This window comes from Thamnophis sirtalis, unplaced genomic scaffold (genome assembly GCF_051295495.1).
Source record: "Thamnophis sirtalis isolate CommonGarterSnake01/CBP01778 unplaced genomic scaffold, rThaSir2_p1.2 scaffold_5, whole genome shotgun sequence".
NCBI lineage: Eukaryota > Metazoa > Chordata > Lepidosauria > Squamata > Natricidae > Thamnophis > Thamnophis sirtalis.
In genome coordinates, this window is record NW_028261385.1 from 112,081,971 (window position 1) to 112,101,081 (window position 19,111).

Consider the following 19,111-nt stretch of genomic DNA (forward strand, 5'->3'; position numbering starts at 1 on the left):
CATCCCGGAAGGCCCTCCAGGCTACAGAGGTCCCTCCCCTGTCAGGAAAATGGGAGGAACCCCAAACAACACTGACCAGTTGCTAGAATCCTATGACAGTGAGGACAAGGGCAAAAACTACCCAATGGTGAATGAACCAGTTCACCCTTTCATTTTCCCAATATGCATCACAACCCCAAAAATGGGAATCCAGGGGAGTTTTCAAGCCCCAACAGACTCAGGTTGCACTAGATGCTTGATAAACCTAACCACAAACCTGAAATTATGAATCAGAGCAAAAAGACTGGTCCACCTGATCTGGTTCGAACAGGTCGATGGGTCCCTAATGGGGGGAGCCCATGTCACCCACCTGACCAAACCAGTGAAGCTAGAACTAGAGGATCACTGGGGAAAGGGAGTAATTGCAGACTGAGGATAGCAAGGGGGCCCAACCCACTCCAGACCAGCAAGCAGAAATGCTGCACATGCAGGGAACCCTCCAAAAGAGCCCACCAGAACAACTGGCAGTCACATCAGCAAAACCCCAGAGACTGAACAGATCCTGAGGGAATATCAGGACCTTGCAGAAGTATTCAGCGAGGCCAAGTGTGATGTTTTGCTTCCCCATTCACCCCAATGAGGCAGACTGCATCATCGAAATCATTCCCTGGGGTAAAACTATCCAAGCCCAAACTGTATGCCATGATTCCTGGGAAATGCAAGAAATGCCCAAATACATATATAAAAACCTACCAAGGGGGTTCATTAAGCCAGCCAAGCCATGGGTCGTAGCACCAGTCCTCTTCAAAGAAAAAAAGATGGAACTATGAGATTGTGCATGGACTTTAGAAGAATAAATGCAGTGTGCATACACAACCTATACCCCTTCTCCTCATGAAGGACATGCTATCTCACCTAGCCAGGGGGAAAATTTTCACCTTAGACCTCAGAGAAGCATACTACCGAGTACCCATCAGGGAGGGAACTGAGTGGAAAACAGCATTCAACTGCCCCCTAGAGAGCTTCCAATTCAAAGTGAGGCCTTTCAGACCGCAGGCAGCCCCAGCGGTGTTCATGCAGCTAACAAATGAGGTGTTGAATGAGTACCTTACAAGGGGGCCCTCATCTACCTTAACAACATCCTCATTTACACTGAGACCATGAATGACCACATATCCTTAGTTTGCTGGGTACTGGAAAAATTTCTGGCAGCCAACCTGTATGTCAAGCTATCAAATTGTGAATTCCACTGTGCACAGCTAGAATACATGAGCTACCAAGTATCAAATGAAGGTACAGAGATGGACCCAGCCAAAGTACAATCCATCCTAGGCTGGCAACCCCCTCACATCCGCAGACAGCTACAAAGCTTCCTAGGGTTCTCAAACTTCTACAGACAATTTATCCCCTCCTTTGCAAAGATTGCCAAACCCATTATAGACCTCTTAAAGACAGGGGGCCCAGGGACAAAACCCCACCTGGGACAACCTCTATAGTGGGACCTAAACTGCCAAGAGGCATTTGAAACACTAAAAGAAATGTTTGCAAAGGAACCGGTGCTGAAACAGACTGACCCAGAACAACTCTTTGTTATCCAAGAAGATGCTAGTGATGTGGCAGCAGAAGCAGTGTTACTCCAAAGAAACAGCCAAGGAAACCTATAGCCTGTGCCTATACCTCCCGCAAGCTAACAGACATAGAGAGGTGATGGGAAAAAGAGTCTTTCGCTGTGAGATGGGCACTACTAACCTGGCAACACCTGCTGGAAGGGGGCCAGAAACCGCTTGAAGTCTGTACTGACACAAAAATCTGGAGGCCCTCAGGTCCCCATGGAAACTATCACTCAAATAAGTCTGCTGAGCTCAATACTTCAACCTTTTTGACTTAGTATTGAAGCAAATTCCAGGGGGAAAGAACTTTCTAGCAGATGCCCTCTCCTGCATGCCCCAGTACAAATGTGAACAGGAGCAGGTAGTGGATGCCATTGTTCTCCCTACTCAAACAGCTGCCCAAGTGACCACCAACTACTAGCAGACCCCTGGTTTTGAGACAATCAACACATCTTGACAAAAAGAGATGACCTCGCATGGAAGGGGACAAAGCTCTATGTCTCAGAATCCCTACACACCCTAATCCTCCAGAGGAGCCATGACATTAAACTGGCAGGCCACTTCGGGTTTCTAAAGACGTTACATTTAGCACGGAGGCAGTTCTGGTGGCCCGACATAAAGAATGATGTGGACAGTTATGTGAAAAGTTGCACCATCTGCATCACAATGCAGAAATGACCAGGAAAACTCCCTGGACTGCTGCAACTGGCAGCAGAGCTAATAGGACCATGGGAAGAGATTGCAATGGACTTTACATTGGAGTTGCCGAAAAGTGGGGGAACACCATGATTTGACTGTAATAGACCGGTTCGCCAAACAGGCATACTTCAAATGGCTAGTATAAGGTATAAATCTTTATTACAGTCAAAGACCAGCAATATACATTCTTTTTTATAATATGTTAAAAAGTACTGACAATAAGATATAATTAAAAAGTATTGACGTTAAAATTGGAAAATAACATATATGTTCTCAGATTGTTCGGATTGCTCCCTGGTTTACCTGGGTGCAAAGCTGTTAAGTATGGGAGTAAATACAATGGTCCAAAGATTGTTAGAGATATGTCCAGATAATTGGTACAAAATTACAACTATACTTCTGTAGCCAATTTTTTTCTTATGGACATTGCAGCAGCACAGAACTTTGCCACTGCATATGTGGTAACCGGGTTAGTGTCCTGGAGGAGAAAGCCTAGATAAAAGTTGTCTGTCCTCCCTAGCAATCTCTCTAATAATGGGAGAATATGTGCAGACCTACAAGCTCTGTATAGCTCAGTGTAATAGAACATGTGAGACACCTTCCACTTCTCCTTTACCACATGTACAAACCCATTCTGCTATAGGTGTTCTCTTATACCTGCCCTGGAGGAGTGCTGAAGGAAGAATGTTAAATCTGGCTCTGAAGAAAGCTATTCTTTGTTTTGGGAAGATCAGGTCATTTAGATATCTTGCCGATTCCCACACACCCTGTTTGATTCTGTCCCTACTGTGGAGAGGCAACCTATTTAGTTCTTCTTGGAACTCCATGTTCTTCATTCTATTAATTACTACTTACTTTGCTTGATCAAAGCCTAGAGATATTAAGAATAACGGTGAGAGCCCATAAGAGCCCAGCTTGTGATCAATTGCCTGTTTCCAGGGAGAGGGGAAATTGTCAGTCAACACTAGTGGGGACAGTCCCTCTGGAAAGAAATGCATTTTAAGCCAATGAATGATCATCATCTTCCAGGCTCTTACCTGAATTTGAGGCATGCCTGTCTCAATTCTTAACTGGGCATTTGGAGTTCCGTTGGGAGCAGCTAAGATGGCTTGCAGGAATTTGGTTTGTATGGTTTCTAGCAAGGATTCTTTGCAAGGTTTCTTGTTTGTGCCCCATATAGAATTTGTGCCAATGTTTTAGCCTCAAAAAGTTTTAAGGCAGTGGATTCTGCGCATGTGCGAGGCAGGATGGCCGCTGGCTTCCCTTGCTCTGTCCGGTGGAGCAGAAAAACGCTGAAATAAACCGGCGGTTTGGATCAGAGCCTTACAAAACAGGGGTCCCTGCAACAGAGCGAGATCCTGGGGACCCGAACAAACGATTTCTTGGAGGGTCGATGCTCCCAGACATCCTCTGGCCCATGCGGCAGCCCGGAGTGTTCTGTTTGTACCTCCTTTCCCTGACTGAGTTGTGAGCCGCCCTGAGTCCCCTTCGGGGAAAAGGGCGGCATATAAATGAAATAAATCCTAATCCTAATCCTAATCCATACTAACTGACCTCCACCTGTATAAAAGAAATGTTTAATTGCATTTGAGGACCTATTGGCTACTTGCAATGTGTGATCCAGGTGTGCCTTCCATGTTCCTTGCAAGTGGAAAACCACCTCAAGGTATCTAAATGTTCTAACCTGTTCCAAACTATGTCCTTCTATTTTCCAGAAGTATTGGCTTGGTCTTTTAGCAAAAATTTAAATTTTTGATTTATCAAAGTTAAGGACCAGCTTGTTTTGCCTGCAATAGCATTAATTGCTCTCTTCAGTCCTACGGGGGTTTGTGACATGATAGCGGCATCATCAGCATATAAGAGAATTGTCACTTTGTGTCGTGCTAAGTTAAGAGTATGGAAATCAGGGTTCTGTAAGAGATCAATCAGGGGATATAGAAGTTAAAGAGGGAGGGGGACAGGATGCAACCCTGCCATAGCCCTTTTTGTACCCTTACTGGGCCGGTTAAACTCTCTTGGGGATTGCACCTCACTTTCCAGGTGGAATTGGCATACAATTTTTGTATGAGGAAGAGGAGGCGTTTATCGATCGTGGTGCATTTTAATTTCTCCCAGAGGGTGATCCTGGATATTGAATCAAAGGCCTGCTTAAAATCAAGGAAGGCCACAAAAAGAGAGGATTTTTTTAAAATATGTGTATTTTTATACTAAATGGTGGAGTACCAAGATATGATCCACCATAGATCTTCTTTCTCTAAAACCAGCTTGTTCGTCTTTGATTATCCCCCCTGAAATTAGCCAATCCTGAAGTTTATAATTTAGGTATTTGGCATACAGTTTACTAATAAGGCTTAGAAGACTAATGGGTCTATAATTGCCTGGGTCATTTCTATTACCTTTTTTATAAATTGGTATAATAATTGCTACTCCCCAATCTCTAGGCATATGACCTGTTTTATCTATAAATGTAAACAGTGATGCTAAAAGTGGAGCCCACCAACTGGCATTCTTTTTTATTATTTCTGGCAGGACATTATCAGCCCCGGGTGCCTTATTAGCTTTTAGGGCTCCAATCAACCAGGATATCTCTTCTGATGTAACAGGGGGCCAGTAAGGAGTTTGGTCCAAAGTAGCTTGGTTCTCCTTGGTTACATAGTCAGGATCTGTATAAAGCTCCCTAAAATACTCTTCCCAGGCATGAATCGGCACCTGATTTGTTGTGGGTAGGAGAGGTTTTCCCAATCCCCTGGTGATGTACCAAAAAGGGATGTATTTTTTGTCCTGACTGCCGTAATTAATCTATGCCAAGACTCCTTCAGAACCACACTTTTCTTTTCTTTTCTTTTAGAAGGTTCTTATATTGTGCTTTCAGCTGCTTTAAGTAAACTCAGTTGAATTTTCCCAAGGTAAACTCTCCATACTCTGAATTATCTGGTTGTTGGTCGCCTTTTTTCCCCTTTAGCTCAGCCTCCATATAGGAAGTTATTGGGCTAGTTGTTTGTGGGAAGAGCTGGCTTTCAGTTTGTCCCATCCCCCCCAGATTGGGAAAGACTATTAAATGCTGTTTTGCCACATCTTTTTGCCGGTCCCATTCTAATCTCTCCAGATTGTTGGGGATGGGGGGATTAGCTTTACTTACATTGTGGAGCAGCTGGGTATACACACAAGGCCCCTAGCCAATCACATTCAGTTTGAGCAAGTGGACGGGATGCTGATTGGAGGGGCCCTGGCCAAGCTAATAGCCGAGTTGGTGAAGTTGCAGATAGGGCACCAATATGAACTCCTCAGATTTATCATAGCACCAAAAATGAATGAATCGATTATTTTATGACTTGTATGATTGGGCAAATGGGCACCTACTACAAAGTAGGAGGATGGTATTCAAAAATTGACCCTAGGCCTTGGGCCACTGCCCCCTGTGAAGCCAGAAGGCCAACTGGGGACCATCAAACCCCTTAAACCAGACCATCCAGAGCCTGTAGCCCCTGCAGCAGAAACATCCCAGGCATCCAGCAAATACCAAAAGAATACTGGGATCTGGAAGGGGTATTCAATGAGGAAAACTGCAATTATCTCCCCCTCACTGTCCCACCGATTGCACAATAGAATTTGGAGAAAAACTACCAAAGCCAAAAATGTATTCAATGGCTCCTAAAAGGTGGCGGAACTAAGGAAATACATGCTAATTTGAAGCGGGGCTTTATCCAGCCAGCCAATTCAGAAGTAGCAGCTAGGTATGTAGGGCAGCTACATACCTAGCTTCAGGGTGGGTGGGTGGTGGTTAGGCTCTGTGTTGACGTCCGGGGGATGAACGCCATTTGTGTAAAAAATATTTAAATATGTAAAAGTATATATGTACCCCCTCTTGTGAAGGACATGTTGAACCACTTGGCTAAAGGCAAAGTGTTCACCAAATGGACTTGAGACAGATGTATTACCGCATACAAATCAGGGAGGGGGTGAATGGAAGACAGCCTTTAACTGCCCTCAGTTCAAAGTCATGCCATTTGGGCTACAAGGGGCCTCTGCGGTCTTCAGGCAGTTCATTAATGAGGTGCTCCATAAACACCTGTACAAAGGGGTGCTTGTTTACCTTGATGACATTCTCATCTATTCTGAGACCCTAGAAGAGCACGTAAAGCTGGTGTGACAGGTTCTGGAAAAACTTCTAGCTGCCAAACTCTATGTTAAACTATCAAAGTGTGAATTCCACAGGACTTCACTTGATTATCTTGACTATCGTATTTCCAGCGAGGGGATAGCAATAGCAATAGCAGTTAGACTTATATACCGCTTCATAGGGCTTTCAGCCCTCTCTAAGCAGTTTACAGAGTCAGCATATTGCCCCCAACAACAATCCGGGTCCTCATTTCACCCACCTCGGAAGGATGGAAGGCTGAGTCAACCTTGAGCCGGTGAGATTAGAACCGCTGAACTGCAGATAACAGTCAGCTGAAGTGGCCTGCAGTACTGCACCCTAACCACTGCGCCACCTCGGCTCCCTAGAGATGAACCCAGGGAAAGTGAAAGCAGTGCTAGACCGGCAACCCCCATGCACCCGCAAACAGCTACAAAGTTTCCTGGGATTTGATAGCTTCTATCGGCAATTCATCTTGGCTTTTGCAGAAGTCGCTCTGCCCTTGACTAAACTGTTAAAAATAGGGCCATCCCCGACAAAGCCAAATCCAAACCAACCTATTGGGTGGACAATAGACTGTCAAAAAGTATTTGAAAAATTAAAATGGCTCTTTGCCAAAGTGCCCATTCTGCAACATGCCAACCCAGAACAGTAATTCATAATCTAGTCAGATGCCAGTGATGTGGCTGTAGTGGCAGTGCTGTTGCAGAAGAACAAAGAGGGACAACATGTGCTTATGTCTCCCAAAAACTCACTGCTACGGAAGGAAGGAGGGCCATTTGGGACAAAGAAGCCTATGTGGTCTGGTGGGCACTACTCACCTGGAGATGTTTCCTGGGGAGGGGGGGGAACATGCCATTTGAGGTCTGGACTGACTATAAAAACCTCAAAGCCCTAAAAATAACCCTGGAAATTGTCCCCAAAGCAAGTTCACTGGGCACAATGCTTCAGATAGTTTAAATTCAAAGTGAAGTACATCCCTGCTGGGAAGAACTTGCTGGCAGATGCCTTATTGACGAAACTGCAGTATGACAATCTGAGGCAAGAAGTGATTCATCCCATCATACCCCCTAATCAAAAGGCGGCTCAAGTCACCACCAGAGGCCAAAGCAGGCAGCAGCCTACTCTCAGCCTGGACAAGCTGACCACAGCAATGAAATCAGCACTGTGAACTGACCCCTGGCTCAATGAAAACAAAGAAATCCTAACGATGAGAGATTGCTTAGCCTGGAAAGGATCCAAACTGTACATTTCTGCAAACGTGAGACTGGAAATGCTACAATGAAGCCACAACACAAAATTGGGAGGTCACTATGGATTCATAAAAATGCTCCACCTTGCCAGAAGTCAATTTTGGTGGCCTAAAATGAAAGCAGAAGTGGAAGACTACATGAGAAGCTGTGCCATTTGCACAACCATGAAAATACGGCCAGGCAAGCCCCTTGGATTACTGCAACAGGTGGCCAGCCCTAGCTGACAATGGGAAGAGATCACAATGGATTTCATTGTAGAGCTCCCAGACAGCAGAAGAAATAAAGTGATTTGGACACTCATTGACTTATTTTCCAAGCAAGCTCATTCTATTGCTTGCTCGGGATTACCATCCACAAAGAAACTAGCAAAGATGTTTATCACACACATATAATGCCTACATGGAGTACCCAGGGGAATCATCTCAGACCATGGAGTTCAATTCACTGCCAAGTTCTAGAGGGAGTTCCTGAAGTCCATTGGTCCCCACAAGGACTTAGCTTGGCTTTCCATTCGAGCATGAATGGAGCAGCAGAACACACGAACGCAATACATCCATTGTTATTTGGATTACCAGCAGGACAACTGGTTGGACTTGCTACCTTTCACTGAAGTTGCATATAACAATGCTGTCCACAGCAGCACTGGATTAACTCCTTTTCAAGTTACCAGTGGCATGGAATTTGTTCCCATGCCTGAACTGCCCAGAGAGCCCCCCCTCCATTTCTCTTAATGAATGGATGGACGCTCCTAAAAAGGGGTGTGAGAATCTGAAAAAAGCTCTGGCAGAGGCAGCAGAAGAATACAAAAACAAGCTGATAAGCACCACTTGCTCCAACCCCCCCTTCCGTGTGAAGGATAAAGATTTCTTGTCTACTAAATACATAAGGTGAAGGATACCTAGCAAAAAATTAGGACTGAAATTTTTAGGTCCCTTCCCAATAGTGAAAATAATTAACCCAATTACAGTTCAGCTCAGTCTGCCCAGAATTCTAGGAAAAATTCACCCAGTCTTTCATTGTAGCTTTCTGAAAACTGTGATTGGGTCCAACTAAGACCATTGACCCAGCTTCCCCCTCCTCCAATAGTGATACAAGGAGAAACTCACTATGAAGTGAAGAAGATTTTAGACTCTAGATTGTATAGAGGTCATTTGCAATATTTAGTGCATTGGAGGGGGTTCCCTTTGTCTGAAGCTACATGGGTGAAAAGTTGGAATGTAAAAGCTGATAAGTTAGTGAAACAATTCCATGATAAATTTCCCAATAAGCCAAAGGGGGAGGAGGTGGTTAGTTATGCTCATGTTAACCCCCACATTATTCTCTTTTCAGGATACACTTTTCTTCTGAGGAGAGGCTGCCTGTCAGGCCAGCAGTCATCTTTTCTTTTGGATCTTTGGCCTGCCGCACTTCTTATTATTCTGCTATGCATTTTCTATTTCTGGGGAAATGGGAGGGCGGGATTGTAAGGAGTTATATACTATGTAGCTATAACAAAATTCTTTTTAGAAAGCCAAGGTCATCCTTTGTCTCTGCACCTCTGCACCTGACAAGAATTGGATGGGTGGAATTGCCAGCATGGCAGTGAGAAATTGGACCATGTGATCTTGAACTTTCAATTAGGTGGGAAAAAACAGAAAGCTTTCAGATTCAGGTTTTCCCAGATGTGACAACATGGCTCTCTTAATAAATTGGAACTTTGAGCAATACTTTGCCTTGGACTCTGATTTACTTTCGGATGCTATTTGGAATTCTGAATATATCCTTCACATATATTCCCAATTAGGTTTTCTCTATATATTTTTTTGGTTGTGTCTTGAGTTACTTTTCTTTTCATTTCTATATATTCTCAATATAGCCAATATATCACTCCAACAGTGAGATGAGTGGTATATAAATTTAATAATAGAAAATAAATAAATAAATAAATAAAAATCATTTACTTTTTATTTACTCATTATACAGAGAAATAAAAATACATTTAACATTTATTCAAATTACACAGTGATTATTTTTTAAATCAAAAAGTAACTTAAAATAAATTATAAAATATTCAAATTTAATATAAATTTTAAAAATGCTTCACTATTCATTTCAGCAATAAACACTCAATAAAAACTACATTTATTCATAAAGGAATAAATCTGAAAGCAAAAATATTCTGATTTTTTATTGTTGTGTTCTTGGAAATACTTTTGCAATGTTTATGAGTATTTCCAAACTCAAATATATACAGTGTTTCTCCCTCCCCAATTTCCCCAAAACATACCTTAGTTTCCAGTTGTCTAAATTGTTGGGCCATTCTGCGGAAAGAAATATAGAATTGAGGAATGTAGTTTTGATTTTAATTCTGACCCCAAAATGATTTCTAAAAATAAGCATAACTGGAGATAATAAAGATCTTTCTATTTAGCAGAGTCATCAAATTACAGTAGGTAGTTTCTCTAAATGCAATACAATGGAAAACAGAATCCAGTACAATTTCAGGGACTAAATACCGTATTTCCCCCAAAGTACCACCTACCTTGAAAGTAAGTTCTAGCTTGATTTTTACATGTGCCCAATATAAGCTCTAGCCCCTCAAATAAGCCCTAATTAAGACCCCACCCACTCTGGGTGAGGGGGCATGGGTAAAAATTAAACTAGGGTGGGGATGGGGGGGGGTAGTGGAGCTGCCCTACATACCTTGCACACCTCGATATCTATCTTGCCTTGCTGGCCCACTTCATTTGCGGCTGCTTACGCCACTTGCATGTGTCACCCCCAGCCTTTGTTTCACTGTCAGAGGCCTTCAGAAAAGACCTCTGCTCTGAATTGATGCACATGGTGCCCCCCAATCTCGTTTTGCCATCAGAGACCTTCCGGAAAGGCTGCTGATCTGGAGTTCTTTTATCGGCTGCAGAGGCCTTCTGGACAGGTCAAAGAAGGCATCTTTGTCAAAATTGAACAACTTGCTCTAAACAGATGGGGAGGGACATGACATCATCTATCTCCAGCCTACAACACAATCCTTTCAGCAGTTCCAAGAAGGTTCCACATCCATTTGCAGTACTCAGGTGATCCTGAGGATACAGATAAACCTCTAAACGGTCTCAATTACTCTTTAAAAAGAATGCAAATCGCCAGCTGGCTGCAAGGAGTATAAATTCTTCCTTTCCCCACTATCCAGTCAGTGCTGAAGAAGCTTCTTGGATGAGAAGTGAAACATCTTCAAAGAAAAACAAGAAAGTCCAGTTGCCTCTTCAAAAAGCACCTTTGGGACAGCCACCTTATTGTCAAGTGACAATAAGCTTACAATACTGAGAAGTTTTACATTTCATTTACAGAAACAATTGTTGGCATTTATAATAATGAGCCTTATTTATTTAATCATTTAATTATATGCTGCCCATTTCACTATTGACATTGGATAGCATACAATACTGTAAAAGCAAGTAGAAAATATTAAACAATTAAATACCAAATATTCAAATAAACCAAGATTACATGTTAAAAACTAAAAGATAATATGTTGGGATGGGATTCTTTTAATTCCATCACTAGCATGGAATACCGCATCAGGGCTTCAGGCCAAATGGCAGAGCCAGGTTTTGAGGGTTTTTTGGAAGGTCAAGAGGATGGGGCGGATCTCACCTTGAGGGGTGCAATGTTCCAGAGGGTGGGAGCCACAAAAGAGAAGGCTCTTCTCCTGGATACCACCAACTGAAATTCCTTGGACAATGGGATCTGCAGCATGCCCCTTCTTCTGGAACAAGTAGGCCAGGCAAACTCCATTGGGGTGAGGTAGCCTGGATCAGATAGCCTGGACTCATGCCATAAATGGCTTTAAAGGTCTTAATCAACACCTTGGACCAAGAAGCACACCAGCAACTAGTGCAGCTCATGCAACAAGATGTTACATGGGGACATTCCCATGGCTATCTTCCATTAGACATTAAAACGAACCATCCCACATGGCCTTCATAAACATTCCCCAAAAGGTGACGGGATCTCAAGGCATTTTGGCGCTAGGAAACCAGTTGTAAAATATCAGTTGTCACAGGCACTGCTAATAAATTGACTCCAAGCCCCCCCCCCAATTGAATGGCAGTATCACTTTTAGGGATCTGACATACTGCCTTCCTTAGAAAAAGGAGAGATCCACCTGAGAAAAGATAGAAACAAAAATTCCATCTTAGTATTTTAACAAGGTTTGTCAGGGTATTGGGAATGAAAATTTTTCAGTAAGATAGGGGCCCTAACCTATCTTGTTTAACTATCCATACATTTTGGGATGAGGGTAGATGTTTCCAAACAACTAAGTATTGGGTTTTCCTCTTGTGGATCCTAGAGCCAAACATTTCCTTGATTTGTGCTGCATGTGCACACGCTGTTCAATATAAATTGTTCTGTCTTCATGCACAGAACAATTTACAGTAAACTGCACACCGGTTTGGTGGGGGTGTCAGTCCTGGGTTGCTGCCAGTTCTGTGACCCAGGCCTGAATTCCACTACCGGTTCGGCTGATATCAAATATCAAAAAACTCTCTCATGTCTTCATTCACCTTGGCTGATTGTTTACAAAATATTGCTTTAATCATATTGGGAAACCTTTCCCCAAAGTCCACATATTTTAATTGTGCTATTAATTGCCAATTGATATTGTCAAAAGCTTTCTGTGCATCTAGAAATATCAGCACCAGATGCATCTCATAATACTCTAATGTATCATTATCATTCTCACATTGTTTTTAATCTGTATTTTTGGCAAAAATCCATTCTGGTCTGGATGTATAAATTCATTCAAATATTTTTTCAATCTCTCTAGAAGCATATATTTCGTAGTCCACATTCAATAAAGATATTGGCCTATCATTTTTATATGTATTAAAACTGTGTCATCTTTCAGAATAAGAGTAACATTTGCTTCCATCCATGAGTTTGGAATTTTTGCTTCTAAGAGTACTTCATTGTGGACTTCCAACATCACTGGGTTTAATACTCCTTCAAGTTGTTTATAGTATTCCATCAGGCCCTGGTGTTTTATTGTTTTTTTGTCTTTTAATTGCCTCTGTGACTTCCATCATAGTTATCTGTTCATTCAACATGTTCTTGACAGTATCTGGTATCTTAGGAAACTCAGATTTTTCAAAATATTGTTGTATTTTATTTTCCAAGTTTTCCTCCTTGTCATATGCTAGTTTCTCATAGCATTTTTCTCCTCGTTCTGGTTGTGTAGGGTCCCTTTCTCATTAATTAAACAATGTATCAGGTTTTTTCCCCTTTCTTTTTTCAACTGGTATGCCAACCATCTTCCAGACTTGTTGGCATTTTCAAAAAAGTTTTGCTTTGTGTTTTTAATTTTAGGTCCCAGCTCTTCTTTCTCCAATAGATTCATTTTATGTTTTATTATATGTATTCGATTTTTCAGCTCCTTTTTTGTGGTTCTCACTGTAGATCTGATTCCAATTTTTTGTATTCTTCCTCTAACATAGTCTTATTTTGTTACTTCTTTTTATTTTTCTTTCCTATACATCAGTGGTGGGTTGCAGGTGGTATGCCCCAGTACTGGCATACCGGAGCCTGGCCGGAGCACCGGGTACCGTTCGGGTATGGTGCTCCAGAGGGCCCACCTGCCCACCTGAGCTCCTTATCGTGTTTTAAAGCTTTCATCGCTTCTGCGTGCATGCATGGCACATACAGTGCCTGCGCAACGCTCCGCCGAGCAGCTGGAGCGTCATGGAGGCTTGCAGAAGCGTCGCAGAGGCTTGCAGAAGCATCGTTTGCAGCTGCAATGCATGCGCGCACTGCGCACATCCATGTGGGTGATGCTGGGGCAGTTTCAACCATACCAGTTGGAATGGAATCTGGAACCCACCACTGCTATATATGTTACAGCTAAGCCTCGCATATATGCTTTAACAGTGTGCCATACTATTTGTATATACTCAACATTGGCCACAGGATTGGAAAAGATCAGTTTACATTCCAATTCCAAAGAACGGCAATGCCAAAGAATGTTCAATCTACCACACCATTGCACTCATTTCACATGCTAGTAAAGTTATGCTCAAAATCCTACAAGCTAGACTCCAGCAGTAGATCGAGAACTACCAGAAGTACAAGCAGGATTTTGAAGAGGCAGAGGAACTAGAGATCAAATTGTCAACATACACTGGATCATGGAAAAAGCTAGGGAGTTCCAGAAAAAACATCTACTTCTGCTTCTTTGACTATGCTAAAGCATTTGATTGTGTGGATCACAACAAATTGTGGCAAGTTCTTAAAGAGATGGGAGTACCAGACCATCTTATTTATCTCTTGAGAAGCCTATATGTGGGTCAAGAAGCAATAGTTAGGCACCACTGGACATGGCACTACTGATTGGTTCAAAATTGGGAAAGGAGTCTGGCAAGGCTGTATACTGTCACCGTGCCTATTTAACATAAGTTAAGCAGAGCACATCATGAGAAAGACGGGGCTAGATGAATCAAAAGTTGGAATTAAGATTGCCAGGAGAAATATCAACAACCTCAGATATGCAGATGATACCACTCTAATGGCAGAAAGTGAAGCTGAACTAAAGAGCCTCTTGATGTGGGTGAAGAAGGAGAGTGCAAAAGTTGGCTTGAAACTCAACATTAAGAAAACTAAGATCATGGCATCTGGCCATCTGAAACTCAAATACTTTGGCCACCTAATGAAAAGGAAGGACTCACTGGAGAAGAGCCTAATGCTGGCAAAGATTGAGGGCAAAAGAAGAAGGGGACGAAAGAGAATGAGATGGCTGGATGGAGTCACCGAAGCAGTAGGTGTGAACCTAAATGGACTCCAGAGGATGGTAGAGGACAGGAAGGCCTGGAGGAATGTTGTCCATGGGGTTGCGATGGGTCAGACACAACTTCGCAACTAACAACAACATACTCTTTGTAAGGTGGTCTGTTCCTTCCTATTTTCTTTAAAGAAAAAAATAATTATTTTTCCATTTTTTGTGTAAATTCTTTTTCTTGCAGTATTGTTTATTCAATGTCCACCTCCATTCCCCCCCCCCCAATTCCATTCAACTTTCATAGGATTGTGTTCTGCCCATACATTGGATTCTATTTCTATCTCTTGTATGCACTCTTTCAGTCCTGTTATCATCCATGTCATATCAATTCTGGACCAAGATTTGTGTCTATTTGAATAGAATGAATATTGATTTTTCTCAAGGTGGACTTCTTTCCATGCATCTTGCCTTCCTATTTCCTCCATCATTAAAAAAAACTTTTGGGAATGTTTTTCTGGCCTTTTTACCTGATTTACGACTCATAAAGTCAGTTTGTATATCTACAATTGCATTACCATACAAGCATTTTCATATTCTAATTCTACAATTTTCTTGTGAAGTTTTCCATAGAACGCATCTTGTCTAGTATTAGGCACATATATTCTTTTGATTTATTATTACCTCCAACATCAATATTTTCCCTTCTTCATCTGCAAAAATTTGTCTAGCCTTTATTGTTTCCTTGATGAGACACCCCTCTTTTCTTTTGCTATGCTAATGAGCTGTATATTTTCCCAATTTTGTGGTATTCTAGTAGTTTACTGTCTTTTTTTAATGTGCACTTCTTGCAGACAAATTAGGTTTAATTTTATATTTTCTAATTTTTTAAAGATTCTTTTTCATTTTGTTGGTGAATTCAATCCATTTATATTAATTGTTAATAATTTTACTTCTTCTTCCATTATTTACTTGTATATAGGTTTAATTGTCCCAGTTGATCTTATTTCTCTTGATTCTTTTGGTTTTATTCCTTCTCTTTCTCTTCTCTTTCTTCTGTTTTAGTTGCTTCTTGTTGTGTCTTTCCTTCTACTATCCCTTTCATTGTCTCTACTTGCTCTCTTTTCTTTTCCTCTTGCACTATAAAGTGCTGATGATAGAATTGTTGTGCACTCTCAATCATATCTAGTCTGTATCTTTTCTCTCTCTAAGTCACCAATATTTCCTCAGGTATTAGTCATCTAAAGTTTACCTCATATTTTGCCAGTTATTTTGTCAAAAATTGGTACTCTCTTCTTGTGTTTCTTACTCTTCTTGATATTTGCTTCAGTACCACTATTTCTCATCCTTTGTATTTCAGTGGTGCATCTCTTGCCCTTTGAAGTATCTCCATTCTCATTGCCTTCCTTGAGAATCTGACATGTAGCTCTCTGGGAAGCTTGTGCCTTTTTGCATAGCTTGTATACACTTTAAATACTTCTTCCATCCCATAGAGAGCTTCCTGTTGATCTGTTCCCAATGCCTCTGCCAGTACTTCTGCTATTTTATCCGCCAAGTTTTCCCCCTTTTCTTCCTCAACTTTCTAAAATCTTAAAAAATATTCCGCCTTATCCATTTCCAACATAATTACGGATTGTTCAAGGTCATGGTCTACCTTAGTAAGTCTATTCTCCATCTCTTCTACTTTCTTATCTGTTTGGTCTGCCTTTTCTTTCACTTTCTGGATCCGTTGTTCATTTTTGGTGATTATTTGCTAGATATTGTCTATTTTACTTTCTACTCTTTATTCCATCTATTGCATCCTGTCTGCCATGTCCTCATAGTTCTTGGCCATCGCTCCTTGTAATGATTCCTGTAATGTTTGAATCATCATTTTTATCTCTAACTAGAAGGTGTTTAGTTTTTCATTCTGCAACATAGTGACAATGGAGCCTTGAGTCACAGGGCTAGATGCTGCAGAAGATGCCGCTGATGCTGGTGCTGATGCTGGTGCTTTCCTATTAGTTTTACTTGAGTTTATGTTGCTTGCCATTTTAATAGTTTGAAGTTGAAATTTAGGATGGTCAAATGTTTTAAATAATTATTGTTTTATAAACACAGGCCATCAATAGCCCAATAAACAGTACTAGTATAAATCAAACAGTATAATACACTACAATGTCTCGTTATAAAATATATCTAGTAAAGTCCACCAATTCCTTTATTTCCAGTTCTTAATTCCACACCCCAAGTCACTTTCTATTTATAAATAAATATAAATAAGTCCAAATTCTTTCCACCAGTTATCTTCTTTCTTCTTCTTTTCTTTTAGTAGTTTATATTGTAATCCACAGAGTTATTAATTATAATCCATAGGGATACACCAAATTGTAATCTATAGAGGCCCACCAAAAACTCCAGAGTTATATCCTTTCTTATTTCCAGATCGTGATTTCAAACCCCAAATCACTTCTATTTATAAGTACTATATTTCACAGAGTCAGATCAAAGTAACCATAATTCAGGTTCTTTTCCACCAAAGTTATCTTCTTTCTTCTTTTCTTTTTAATAGTTATATTATAATCCACAAATGTATTGTAATCCCAAAGATATTAATTATAATCCACTGTGATATACCAAATTGTAATCCATAAAGGCCTGCCAAGACCCCAGAGTTATAACCAATCAATTATCAAGCCCCAGGAAAAGGAATTGAAGTTTAGCTTGTAAAAATCTTCATTGTTTTATATGCAACCTCTATTTACTTCCCCATTCTATTTGCTCAATTACTCAGTTGTTAAAATGTATATCCACTCCAAGTGTTACAGTGTTTACAGTTCACACTATTTCCACTCTCTTTCTCTGTACTTCTTTTCAGTAAACAATTTCCAGGTGCAGACAGCTTATCTAAGTCTTGCAACAATCTTGTAACAATGTTCAAGGCCATGGGAATTTTTCACTTTCTCCATGGCTTTCTCTGGCCAGTAGATGTTGCTGTTGCACTATTTCTCTTCTACTCCTCTCCTTAAGCTTCTTTGACAAGCACTATTTTTTTCTTTTAAAAATTCCAGAGGCCACATTTTAATAGCCCCAAATAAAGTTTAAATTCAATAATATCCAATTAGTATAGTCCTTAGGTGAACCAATCTGCTTTCCCTCTTTTAGCACCTTTATCCTCCAATTAATCAAACCATTCAAAGTTCTTATTCAGGTCTATTTCAGCTTTGTGCCTATTTGCCGCTATTTCAGAGGGTAGGAGATCAATAAATCCACCCCCTTTCTTTTTCAGTCACACTATCACTCAATCTATTTTAAAAGGGGCAATTTTGGTAGAAGTTAGAAAGTTCTCACCCCATCTTCACACTGTTCTCTCAATCTTTCTTCATTCTTCTCCGATCGGGCTGTCACAGTTTTGGACGGCACACAATGGTTGTCTTTTCCTTCCTGCTGGATTGAGAGCTTTCCTGGGTCAGACAAGGAGGTGGTGGTCTCCTTGTGATTTGCAGGGTCTACTCTCTTCTCCGCCACTCCTCTGATGTGGCTTAGGTCCATTGGGACCCTCTGGCAAGAGAAATTTGGCAAACCTCCATAGGACCCTATAGAGGGATTGTCATCACCACAATGTCATCTCTACCTCCAGATATAGATTTTCGAAGAAGGGAATGCCTTTCCTTTCTATAATTATTGTTAGTGTTAAACAAAAAGTCTTGCAGTTGTCCTGAATTCCAGGGATGTAAAGATTCAGCAGGAGTCTTTATTTACTAGCTTCTATGAGTCCCATTCCACAGACCCACTACATATGTACTAGTGAATCACAAAGAAAGGGCTCAGATGCAAAGCTTTTGTTATCATGTATTGGCCTCTTTAATTTCCCTTTTACTGCTAGATCATAAATGGTACTTTTAAAAACATCAGATAGAAATCCAGCAGGGATATCTGCAATAATGTATGAATAAAAAGCATGATGATCATCTTCACATTTAGGTTCTCTTTGTTCCACTTTTGTTAAGTAAAATTAATCATTTTTACTAAGCTGTCCAGAGTCACCAAGAGCGAGTGGGTGGCCATATAAATTTTCTAAATAAATCTTATTTTAAAAAATGATGTAAACATTCAAGATAGTATTTTGGCATATAAAAATTTACATGTATTATAAAACCCCTAACAGATCATCTTTCATTCTTCACAGCAGAATCAATAAACAGTATTTTAATAAACTGATTTATGTTTTTATAACTATTAAAATCTGTCAATAAACACACTATATATTCTTAACTTTTGATTTCAAAGCAAACAGGAAACTGAATAGACAAACAGAAAAGAAAATTGTCATACCCTTCAGATGATTCTCTGGGCTTGATGTTGATTTTGACAAGGTAATTTTCTTTCATGACAGCTTCCCATGCCAAAGTTTCATTATCTTCATTTCTTGAACCTTCAACATACAAATTCCATACCACCATGTAAAGTAGTGTTTTATTGACAAAAGGAACACAGATGGTAGAGATAATAATCTAAAAGAGTAATTCAGACTTGCTTCAACTGTACACTGTACAGCACACACACACACACACACACACACACACACACACACACAGCTAAATCAAGGTGTTCACATTCCTATGTATCCAAAGGACTACATCCTTAACACAGCTTTACCCACATATAAATACAAATACAGCCCCTTCCCATATAGTTCATTTATATTATT

The 19,111-nt window shown here is 40.7% G+C and overlaps 1 protein-coding gene across 1 annotated transcript in view; it reads right to left on the reverse strand.

Annotated features, from left to right (window-relative positions):
• Positions 1-19,111, reverse strand: part of TRPM8 (transient receptor potential cation channel subfamily M member 8) — a 171,270-nt gene that overhangs the window by 18,306 nt on the left and 133,853 nt on the right. Inside the window, exons 22-26 of the mRNA XM_087717034.1 lie at positions 18,736-18,835; positions 9,946-9,979; positions 4,110-4,199; positions 3,144-3,159; positions 1,657-1,666 (exon numbers count right to left, since the gene is read on the reverse strand). Coding sequence (XP_087573160.1) covers positions 1,657-1,666; positions 3,144-3,159; positions 4,110-4,199; positions 9,946-9,979; positions 18,736-18,835 — 250 coding nt within the window. The remainder of the gene's footprint in view (positions 1-1,656; positions 1,667-3,143; positions 3,160-4,109; positions 4,200-9,945; positions 9,980-18,735; positions 18,836-19,111) is intronic.